The 10680-nt window shown below is 44.3% G+C and overlaps 1 protein-coding gene across 4 annotated transcripts; it reads left to right on the top strand.

The window, feature by feature from the left end:
* Window positions 1–2973: 2973 nt before the first annotated feature.
* Window positions 2974–6223, top strand: LOC103907486 (apovitellenin-1). 4 transcript variants are annotated; one of them, XM_019474738.1, is made up of 5 exons: window positions 2974–3007; window positions 3078–3081; window positions 4476–4577; window positions 4972–5131; window positions 5799–5898. In XM_019474738.1, exons 3-5 carry the CDS (start codon window positions 4517–4519, stop codon window positions 5896–5898), a joined length of 321 nt encoding a protein of 106 aa, XP_019330283.1. In that variant the 5' UTR covers window positions 2974–3007; window positions 3078–3081; window positions 4476–4516. The 4 variants fall into 4 exon arrangements, with proteins under 4 accessions (XP_019330283.1, XP_009287956.1, XP_009287957.1 ...); XM_009289681.1 differs by lacking the exon at window positions 3078–3081 and having other exon boundaries at window positions 3002–3016; window positions 5799–6061; XM_009289682.1 differs by lacking the exon at window positions 3078–3081 and having other exon boundaries at window positions 3004–3016; window positions 4479–4577; window positions 5799–6223.
* Window positions 6224–10680: the final 4457 nt, after the last annotated feature.

Genomic DNA, 10680 nt, shown 5'->3' with positions numbered 1-10680 from the left:
ATGCTTATTTCTATTTTTAATTGGCTATAAATGAAAGCCGTTGTGACAGCACTGCACAATACTATGTGGACTCTTTTTTCTAAGATTACAGGGTCTTTGACTTTTTAAAAGAGAGAGAATTGAGCAGCTCAAATACTGCACACTGAAAGAAATAACAGTAGGAAATAGCCTAGCCTTGTTCTTTCTAGGTTGTAATTTATTCATGCTTAATTTTTCAGCCATTCCAAAGAGCTGATATTGGTATGTCAGCCCATTTGTGATGAAAAAAGTTGAATATGTTTCACGTTTGGGAGTTACTGCCATTCTAGACTTTTGTTCTTCTTGTCATGCAGTTGAAGGAACATACCTTACCCCCAAGAATGAATTTTCTGTCTCAGATAAAGTGCCTTGATAGCCACTGGAGTTACCCTAATTTAAAATAATAATGTAGTGAGTAAGTAACCATGCCACATGGGGCAGATAAAGACGCCCATGCTGCTCCTGTCAGTTGCTTTCCACCTCAGACCAGAAATTCATAAAAGAGATTAGAAATCATGTAATTTTTCTTTGATTAAGAAAGGACTTGCAATATCTGGCTTTCTTGCTTATTTGCAGAGCACCCTGCCATTCCGGAATGCCGTTCCAGGAATGGAGGGCAAGGGCTGCTTCTTGTGCAATCATTGATCTGGTCTTGGCAAGTGCCTGTTTGGCAGTAGAAAGCGCTGAAATGCCCAGTTGCTATCTCTGGGATTGTATTCATGATAGCACTAGCTAAAGTTAGGCTAACTTCGGGGGGGGGAAGTTACCTTGTGTGATAACAACCACAATGCAAAGCTCTTCAGCGGTACGTATTACTACATAGGGTAGCTAAGTCCCCTCTGTGTTACTACCTCCAGCAGCACATCAGCTGAAAATACCCATTTAATATGGTTAGAGCCTTTCATTTGTCACCCTGACATAGGAGAGAGATGACCCTTGAGGTTGTATTAAATTAACCCCACAATTAATGACTGCTCGTTGCTATTTCTGCTAAGTTTAATGCCTATAATGTGCCTTGTGCTGGTCTTCTGAATATTATTCCAGCTGTAAAAGCAGATGGTAAATTTGTAGATTCTCTTCAATGACCGTCAAATGTATAATTAAAATATAAGAGAACTTTTAACCAGTTGCTCTTGTGTGTTCTTCCTAGACCATAAATTGCTTTTTAGTGTCTGCACCAGAAGTGGAACTGAAAATTCTCTGTTCTTACTTCTGGAATTAACCTTATTATACGTCAGTAAGGATTTTCTGTTGTTATTTTTTGGTCAAAAATGCAAAATGGTTTGTTTGTATGGGGGATTTTTTTTGTTCTTATTTTGGGAGACTTTTTTCTTTTTTTTCTAAGAAAGAAGATAATTTGAATAAATACTCACCAAGAGAGTGGAAAAATGTCTGGGAAACCATTAGCAGCCCTCTTTAATGATGTGACCCACTGTAGCAATCGCTGACTTGGCTGCCATGTCTGTAAAATGAGAACGCTTACTGTTTGGTTCTAAAGTACTTTGAGCTCCATGAGAAGAAAAGTCTTCTAGAAATTTTGTTTGGTTGATATATGAAGATACTGGTTGAGCTTTTCACACTTTCCACAGGTGACAGTCACCTAATAAATAAGTGGCTGACATAAGAATGGAGGTCTGTTGGGTCTTGCACAGTAGGCTTAATTTATGCCTCATGTCCTCCTCATTCCCCTTAGCCAATGCCCTTTGTAGATCAGTGTTGCAGGCTTTCTCTCTCTTCCCACTACTGCTCCGTGGTTGCATGTGCCAAATACAGATGGTTGGCCTGACTGAAGACCCAAGAGCCACTTGGAACTTGAGCTATGGGAAAACACACCCTACAGCGGCAAGCAGCCACTTTCTGACTGGGACCAGGTCCCCAGGGATATCATAGAACGGTTTGTGTTGGAAGGGACCTTTAAAGATCATCTCATCCACCCTGCCTCTGCCTTGGCCACCCTGTCCCTGTCCCTTGGGCAGGGACATCTTTCACTAGATCAGGTTGCTCAAAGCCCCATCCAACCTGACCTTGAGCACTTTCAATGATAGGGTGTCGACAACTTCTCTGGGCAACCTGTTCCAGTGTCTCACCACCCTCATCATAAAGAATTCTTCCTTAAATCCAATCTAAATCTACCCTCTTTCAGTTTAAAACCATTTCCCCTTGTCCTGTCACTACAGGCCTTGATAAAAAGTCTTTGTCTTTCTTATAAGCCACCTTTAAGTATTGAAAGGCTGCTATAAGGTCTCCCTGAAGCCTTCTCCTCTCCAGGCTGAACAACCCCAATTTCTTCATAGGAGAGGTGTTTCAGCCCTCTGATCGTTTTTCGTGGCCCTCCTCTGGACCCACTCTAACAAGTCCATGTCTTTCTTGGGCTGGGGGCCCCGGAGCTGGCTGTTTCCCCTGGGTAAGTTTTGACAGCTGACTCAGGTGTATGCCCATCTTGTCAGCCTGTGCAAAAAGACTTGGGCATGGGGAAAGAAGAAATGTGAGAGAGGTGCACACTTACCCCTGTGCACCAAACTAATGCATTTGTTGGAAATGGAGGGTAAAATACCAATGGGTGTAATAGCTGCAAATAAGTTCCAACTGTCAGAGCAGTGAGGTTATGGCACAAGCCTTCCCACAGGAACAGTTGGAGCAAAATTTAGCCCAGCTCTAGCTACTGTTAATGTGGAATTTGATCAACTTATGAAAGGGGCCTCTATGACATGGTTGCCTGCAAAAATAGGGGACTCAGTGACCCAGGAGCTGCCATCCACGTCTCTTGGGCTCAGGTCAGACTGACCCTCCATTACCAAATCTCAGTAACAGGTCCAGAGTCCTTCACAGCTTCTTGCCTGTCCCACTGAGCTGGATGTGCTTGCAAAAGAGCAAATGGGGAAACAAAGCAGGACCTTTGACCCCTTTCTATCGCTATATTAGTTCTGCATAAATGCCGGTGTCTCAGATGAGCATCTACCTCAGCTTCGGCCTGAGAAAGAGAGAGAAAGCAGGACAGGTAAGAGCTGAACTCTGTTCTGGGTGGTATGGACTTTGTGACTGGTGTACCTAGGACATAGAGAAGTGAGTGGAGGTGGTCTTCTATTTTGCCCCATTTCTTATTGCAAGCCAAAGTGTGAGCCCTTCTCATGCTCCATAGCCAGGAATATTGCTGAAATGCAGGAGGGTGGGAGTGCTTGAGGTGACCTGGATTGAAGCTGAGTGATGGATGCTCCATAAGACACTCACAGGAGGGTCAAGCCCATGGTAGGGATTGTAGAGTTTCAGTGTTGGAAGATAAATAACCTTTCCCCAACTGACCTTCACCCCAGGGACTACAGGCTCTAAAGTGGGTAAGATCTCCTCTTTATGCTCTTGGGAAGCAAATGTATACCTTTTGTCCACAGAGGGAGAAACTGGCTCTAGGATTAAAAATCAAGGAAGGGTGGTAATGGAGCAACTGCTGCTGGTCAGCAAATGTCTAGTGAATGGAGTGGTAGCTTTGGGAGGTAATCTGTGCACAGAAGGAAATAAAAATGGATGGAAATTTCCTTACTGTGGGATAAGAAGGAGCATTGACTTGTAGCTACCTGGCACAGGATTTAGCAAAGCATTCACATGTAACACTCGCAGCCTTTTTTGCCATTGCAATTCCTAACACTGCAATGTTTTCTCCATGTTGCTTTGAGTGATGCAGCCCTCTAATTCAGGGCATAAATCAGTTTTAACTTCTAAACACCTTTTTAAGCACAGTGTATTTGAAAAGCTTGTTTAAATATAATGTCAACTTTTCAATATACCAAGTACCAAATTTTCAAGAGTTCCTCCAATTCTAACTTTTTTAATAGACAAAATAAAGGAGGTTGGATGAAGCTAAAGTTTGCACTTACTCCCTTTTGAGAACTTGTTCTGCCTGGGCTACTATCTGCTTCATTAATCCCAGTGTGGGAAAGACAAGAGAACCTAGTTGCGTAGTTGGGTCTTTCCTCAGCTAGAACAAGACAAAATACTCAGATCACCAGATCACTAAGATGATCATTGTATGTGATGCACTCACTAGCACAATGTTCTTTAGAGCAATTTATCAAAAAAAATCAAACAAAAAATTCCCACATTATAATTTTTCAGTTGTACTTATGTGTGGAGGAAACCTATTTTGACCTCCACCAGCTTTAGTGGTTTGCTCATGTGCTGAAACAAGGAATTCTAGCTCTCATATGAAAGAAGTAGCTTTAACTGTCACATATTTCTTGGAGCTCTGAAAGCTATCATTCATTGTGGATATTTGTGATTATACAACTAAAAGGACACCTTCATTTTTATACTACCATATTTTCCTCACTTCTTCAGAGGAAATGCGCCGTGATCTTTCCTGTTCTTTTCTTCATTTATTGGTTAGGTTTGTTGCAAAAATCTGGTGTTTAACTGACATGTTTTATTTCTCTGAAAACAAACAAAACATTGTATGCTGATTCCAGCAGGTCTCTTGGTGTAGAGAGCGGTACTGGTACTGCAAACCATGCTGCAATCCAGGGCATTGGTGATAGCTCTGATTCTGCTCCTTAGCACCACTCTCCCTGGTAAGTCTGAAACGCTTTTCTGTCTGCCTGAGACAAGGCTCAGCTCTACGGATTCTCACTTGCCTTAGAGAAGTCTAACCCATCCATAAAGTAGGACTGAAGCCAAATAACACAGTTCAAGACCATGAATATATAGTGTTTGGCAGTGTGAAACAAGTCGGTAGAGGCCTCGCATGAAAATTGTCTGTACCTGGTGCAAATACTCTGCCATGTAAGGCCTATGACCTAGATGCCCAAAAATGAGTGATGAGGTGCTGCTGGATGCTGCTAGCATGAATTCTGGGGGAGGCTTTGAATCTTAGAATTTCAGGTCTCTTCCCACTGTGCCTGGGGGAAGATATCAGAGACACAATGACTGGAGAACCCTCATGGTTTTTTGCCTCCTCTTTCTCAGAAGTGCACTCGAAGTCCATCTTTGAGAAAGACCGTCGTGACTGGTTGGTCATCCCTGATGCAATTGCAGCTTACGTCTATGAAACTGTGAACAAGATGTCCCCTAAAGTCGGTCAGTTCTTGGTGGATGCTGCCCAGATTCCAGTAGTTGTTGTGACCAGGTATGGAAAGATCCTCTGCACTAACGCTGCAATAGCCATGGGTGAAAAGGGAGAGGGAGGAGTGGGACAAAACCAGATTAACCAAGTATCTATATGGGGAAACCCAATGGGAAATGAATCAGCAACCAAAGCCTGATGTGACTACAATGGGAGCAGGGTGCTGGAAGGTGGGGTGGGTTGATACGGTTTCACGTGAAAGTGCAAGCTCTTCCCAGGGATGCACACTGAACACGACAATGCTCGTGGGGATAGCAGGTACTGCTCTTTATACCTGGGTGGTAAGGCAGGGGGCCATTGGCTGGTTGGGGATCAGCCCCCCTGGAAGGGTGCTGCGGTGCTGTCTGTGAGGGGCTGAGTACTGAAGGTGCCAGGAAACACTGCTGTCACTCAATGCAAATCACAGAATTGGCTCTAGCTGTGAATACATATTCCTCAAAGACGGAGAACGAGTTTCCTCCCAAAAGGAAAAGCATGATGACCCTAGAGGTACAGTTTCATGTAAGTCATGGCAGACACATGCTGCCTATTCCTGTCTTCTGAGGAAAGCCCCTCTAGGGCTGCTGAGGAGCTTTGCACTCTCAGTGACAGGCAGCGTGATAACTACAGCAGACGGAGATTACCTTCACGTATTTGTGTATCTTGCCACATACACTGTTTTCTCCTGCAGGAACTTCCTCATCAGAGAAACAACTAAACTCAGTATACTGGCTGAACAGCTGATGGAAAAAATAAAGAACCTGTGGTACACAAGAGTCCTAGGCTACTAGCCAGATGAAGACAAGTCAGCGTTTCCTGATGTGAGTTGGTAACACCCTGCAGTGCCCTCTTTCCCCCTGCCCCTATTACGGACCAAGATCAGTCAATAAGACAGAATCGATGCTCCTCTGACTGCCATTAGAGGGAACTCAGCTTCAAAGACCAAAGGATGGAAAGCATCTGCTGAAGTTTCCCCCCAGAAAAAACCCCGTGGCTGGGCATGGGGAAGGCAACGAGATTGTAGAGCTCTTCTGTAGCCAAATCCTGAAAATTAATTCCTCCTGAATGGCTTGGCCATTGCCCCCTCTAATAAAAAAATGTTGGTTGTTACACTTCCTTAAGTTTCCTGTTTGTATTGACTGTTACAAAATCACATCCACCTTGGCATCCCATTCTGCTGAGAACGTAGCTGTGATTCACAAGAAGTTGTTGCAGGCAATGCTAACAAACCCTGACCGTTCAGGCACTTTTAGCTAAGCTCAGGTTCTTGGGTCGAGAGGGCACTACCTGATCATCTTTCAGGGTAGTCACAATATGGCAACCGTAACCTCACACCAGAAAAGACCATGACATTTAAGCCCTACTGATTGTGTTCCTTGGTTAGGTAAGAAGCAAAGCAGGTGCACCTGTATCAAGTGTCTGAAGAGTTCAGATCATTTGGGAAAACAAGTGCCAGTAAATTGAACTGTCCGTCAATCTGAGCAGGACTTTGAAAGTATGTTTCATCAGCCAACTAGTGAGGCTACTGAATAGCCTTTCCAAAGGAGAAACAAGGGGAAAATTTCTCACTATCTTCAAGATGGAGTGTGACCAGTTTATGAGAGGGCCACCTATGCCCAGGACTGTTTATGAAGACCTGGCAGGTCCTTGTCAGCCCTGTGTAACTGCCTCATCTCAGCTGCCCACATTGGGTAAAGAAATCCATCTACTTTATCATTAAGCAAGTTGAAACAAGTAAGCAATTTGTCTGAAATCACAATTGGAGACTGCGGCAGAGGCTAAAACAAAACCCTGCTAGCCTGAGATCTAGGAGTCACGTGCACATGGGCAGAGCTACTGCTTAGGAGGGAGAGCATCGCTACAACTGGCAAAAGGAGATTTGCCTAATAACTGCAAAGCAACGCTACTGTCTTTTAAGGTGCATCTCCATTTACTTTCCCCTCATTGGGGTCTTAAACCTAAAACTTTGTTCTGCTTCAGCATTACCCTTAACTATTTGTCAGGGCTTGAAAGCACCAGTAATGGCCCTCACCTGGGACCCTCATCCACGCACCCTGCCTATGGACCCAGGAGCCACATCTAAGCTCAGGCTCTGGGCACCCAGGCCTGTGGCTGCTTCCTGCTGTCTTGGCTTACTGGTGGGTTTTCTTGCATGGATGCTGGACCTACGTTGTAGATAGCCTCATTCTATCCTTGGTTGTGCTTCCTGGATGGACCTTGGACCTATGCTGTAGCCTTGCCTCCAGCTCTGCCTCCTGCTGTCCTGAGTGGGCTCCCTGCTACGGCTGAAGGACCCTGTCACAGTTACTACCTCGCCTCTGCTTGGGTACAGTGGGACTGTGCCCTGGCTGGGGGCGTCACTACCTGTGCTGTGGTCTCTGCTGGCTCCTGGCTTGTCCTCCCTCTTGGAACATCCCTGACACTATTTCTAGATTATCAGGTAATCAACAATTGAGTAGGGGAAGCAGGAAAAGTGGAGAAGCCCAAGGAGGAATTGGGAGATGTCAGTGTTTGGCTCTTCCCATGGAAGTGTGCAAGAGAGCAAAGGGAGAGATGGGGGGTGACAGGGAGAAGGGAGAAGCAATAGAGATTGAAGGAAGTAAAAGAATCAGCAGCGATTGCTCTAAAAGCTGAATGTATTTCCTCAAGGCTATCCCTTCCCCCCCGCTGGGTTTGACTGTGGAAATTAACTCAAACAGCTGACAAAAAGGCTAATTAACAGATGAAGGCTATATTTCATCCGGTATCTCTGTGCCATCCTCCACTAGCATTGGTGGGAGAACTGCCCTTCCAGGGGCAGTTCCAGGCCTTTATTTTAACCTGTTCTCCACATTTTACAGCAGTATTTGACCACTGCAGGAAAGCAGGCTTTGCCATTGTTGAGCTTCAATACTCCTATTGTTTGGGCAGCATTAGGGGTGGGGGAAGAATGCCCTAAGCTAACAGTAAGGCTCTTTCTCCAACCTGAAGTGCTGGATTCTGAAAATGTGTGTCTAGTTTCTTTCTCAATGATCAGAAAGACTTACTGCCAGCAGTACTTGATTCTCCAGTGCTTCCTATTGCCCCAGTCTGAATTTCATCTCCCAAGATCTTTGCTACTGAGAAGTTTGCTTCAGCACAAACCTGAACATGTTGTAGCTGTTGTCCTGTTGGAGCAATTTGGCAGGCTGTTGATAATACAGGAGAAATGAGTCCCCTATGTTTTGGGATTGGTTATTTTGTTGTTTTGTTTTGGTTTTGTAATTATCAGTCAGATCAGCTATCAATATAAACTTGCACTTAATCATTTGTCTGGAATAAAAAAACTCATTTCACATTTTCTGTGTCTTAGCAGCTGCTTGGTACCATGCGCAATCAGAATGAAATCAGTGTCCCCATGCAGAGCAGCAAGTTTTTCCATCTCCGGTTGCTTCACCACTTCTGCAGAGCTCTTTTGCAGATTTCTTTATTACTGCCTGTTTTGCTTAGACTGTCTGTGCTTCCCTGGTCACGCATGAATGTGGACATGCATATGTATTATGTAAATGCACCAATATTTAGAAGGTGGTTTAGAAAAGCGCTGTTTGGGCTGATAAGAGCGTTTACCAACATGAAAAAGCCAGAAACTTCAGCTCTTTCTGCTAGAGAGATGATGTCCTACCTGCTCGTTTTATATGTGTCTGCTCAGTCTTTCTCTCTTTCTTCCCAAATATAACCCTTGTAGGAGAAGCCCTGCAGCTTAAATCCCCTCTTGCCCCAGGGAAGTATTCAGCATTCTGAGTTTTCTCAGGATAGAGCTTTTTCTTTTGGCACTTCGAAAGTATTTCTTTCTGAAAGAGTGGAAGTCATGAGTCATATGAAAGAGCCTGAATGTGCCCTTAAGAGTTTGGTGTCCTGGAAATTGTTCCTTCAGCCTTTTCAATCTATTTGTATGCACTGCCAAAAAGAGTAGGGAAAAGTTTGGAAAGCATAGTGGGCTCACGTTGCGTGTTGAGCCTGTTGTGTGACTTCATCAATGCAACCCAGCGGCATTTCTGTATTGCACCACCAGACAGCTGGAGCAGAGCAGTACCTGGTATGAAGTCCATGCTAAAGCTTAACAAAGTTTTGATATTTTGTTAAATGCACTCAATTATAACCCTTTTGTTCTTCTGCAATGTGACCTCCAGAAAATCCAAGCCAGCCACATGCTGAATAGCTGTTTGATATCTCACTGATTTTAGTATATGGGCAAAACTGAATCAGCCCATAGATCTCTGTATTTGTACTGAATCTCCTGATCATGTCATTATCTATGCAGTTTTATGCTTTAAAAGAAGTAAACAGAAAACCTTCCAGATGGTTAATCTGCTGTACAATCTACAATGTAGGGCAACCTACGAAGATAAAAGTAGACAACCTCCCACTGCCACTTCTGACCCTGACGTTACTGATATCACCCTTTCGTGAGTTCCTTAAAGGCAGAAACTAGCAGCTGGACAGCATTCAGGCTGGGATCAGGTAGGGAAAAAAAGCATTTTATCCCAAAAGGGATCCTGGGGCAAATTCATGGGACAGGTAATGTGGGGGCCATATGTTTTACTCTCAAAGTTAAAATATTTCACACCTACTCCCACTTTTCAGTAGGAATAAAAAGCTTAATTTGTAATTTCTTTGTAAAATAGGGATGGAAGTCACTTCCCAAGTGATGTCTGTGAAAGTTCACCAAGTGCTTCAAGATTCTTGGAGAGGCTTCGTAAGTGAAGCATTCATTTCAGTGAGATTCATGTCACAGAAACTTTCTTTGTGAGTAATCATTCACTTAGCAGCTTTGGGAAAGCTTGTGGTGTAACTGGTTCAACTGAGTCCATTGAAACGAAATCTTAAGAAATGTCAGTTTTCTGTTGTTTCCGAGATGAACGAATAACACCTCATGTGTTCCTGATTTCTGCAAAAACACCCTTTCTCAAAAAGTATTTATCATGGTGAATACTTTACACCATTTTCAGTGGCTCAGAGTGTTGATGGCACAGAACTGTTTGGCTTTTACACTTCCTAGTTCCCCCCACCTCTTACTTTAACACTTGGAAAAATCACGAATTAGTGCTAACAAACGAACGCCTCGGGCTCTGCACTGCTGTGAGCAGTGGCAGCAGTCCTTGTCGACAAACAACCCAAGTCCTTCAGCAGCAGAAACCCCAACACGAGGTGTTTTCTCCTTCCAAGGACAGACAAGGAGGACTGGAAAGTCATGTAAAATATTTGAAATTTATGGCTGGTAGTCACACTTGAAGAGCCATATGGTGATTTCCCCTACACACACACCACACACACGCATTTCCACCTAAAGGTATTGTATTTTCTGTCCTCTGGTGATGGCAGCGCACGGTTGTGCGGGCAGGGACAGAGAGGTGCGGCTGCCGCCGTGAGGGAGCGGACAAAGATGGTGCACGTCCGGCAAGGCGCGGAGCTGACACAGCCTTCTTTCAGATGGTTCTGCGCTGTCCACAGACTTTGGGCAAAGAAGCTTTTTCAAATTTTAAAAGTAAACACCAACATCGCACACGGGGGGGGGGGGGGGGGGGTTTTATAGGGCAAATAAGAAGAACTGGCCC

The sequence above is a fragment of the Aptenodytes forsteri genome, unplaced genomic scaffold (genome assembly GCF_000699145.1).
Source record: "Aptenodytes forsteri isolate BGI_AS27 unplaced genomic scaffold, ASM69914v1 Scaffold61, whole genome shotgun sequence".
Taxonomy (NCBI): Eukaryota; Metazoa; Chordata; class Aves; order Sphenisciformes; family Spheniscidae; genus Aptenodytes; species Aptenodytes forsteri.
This window is presented reverse-complemented; position numbering and strand designations above follow the sequence as displayed.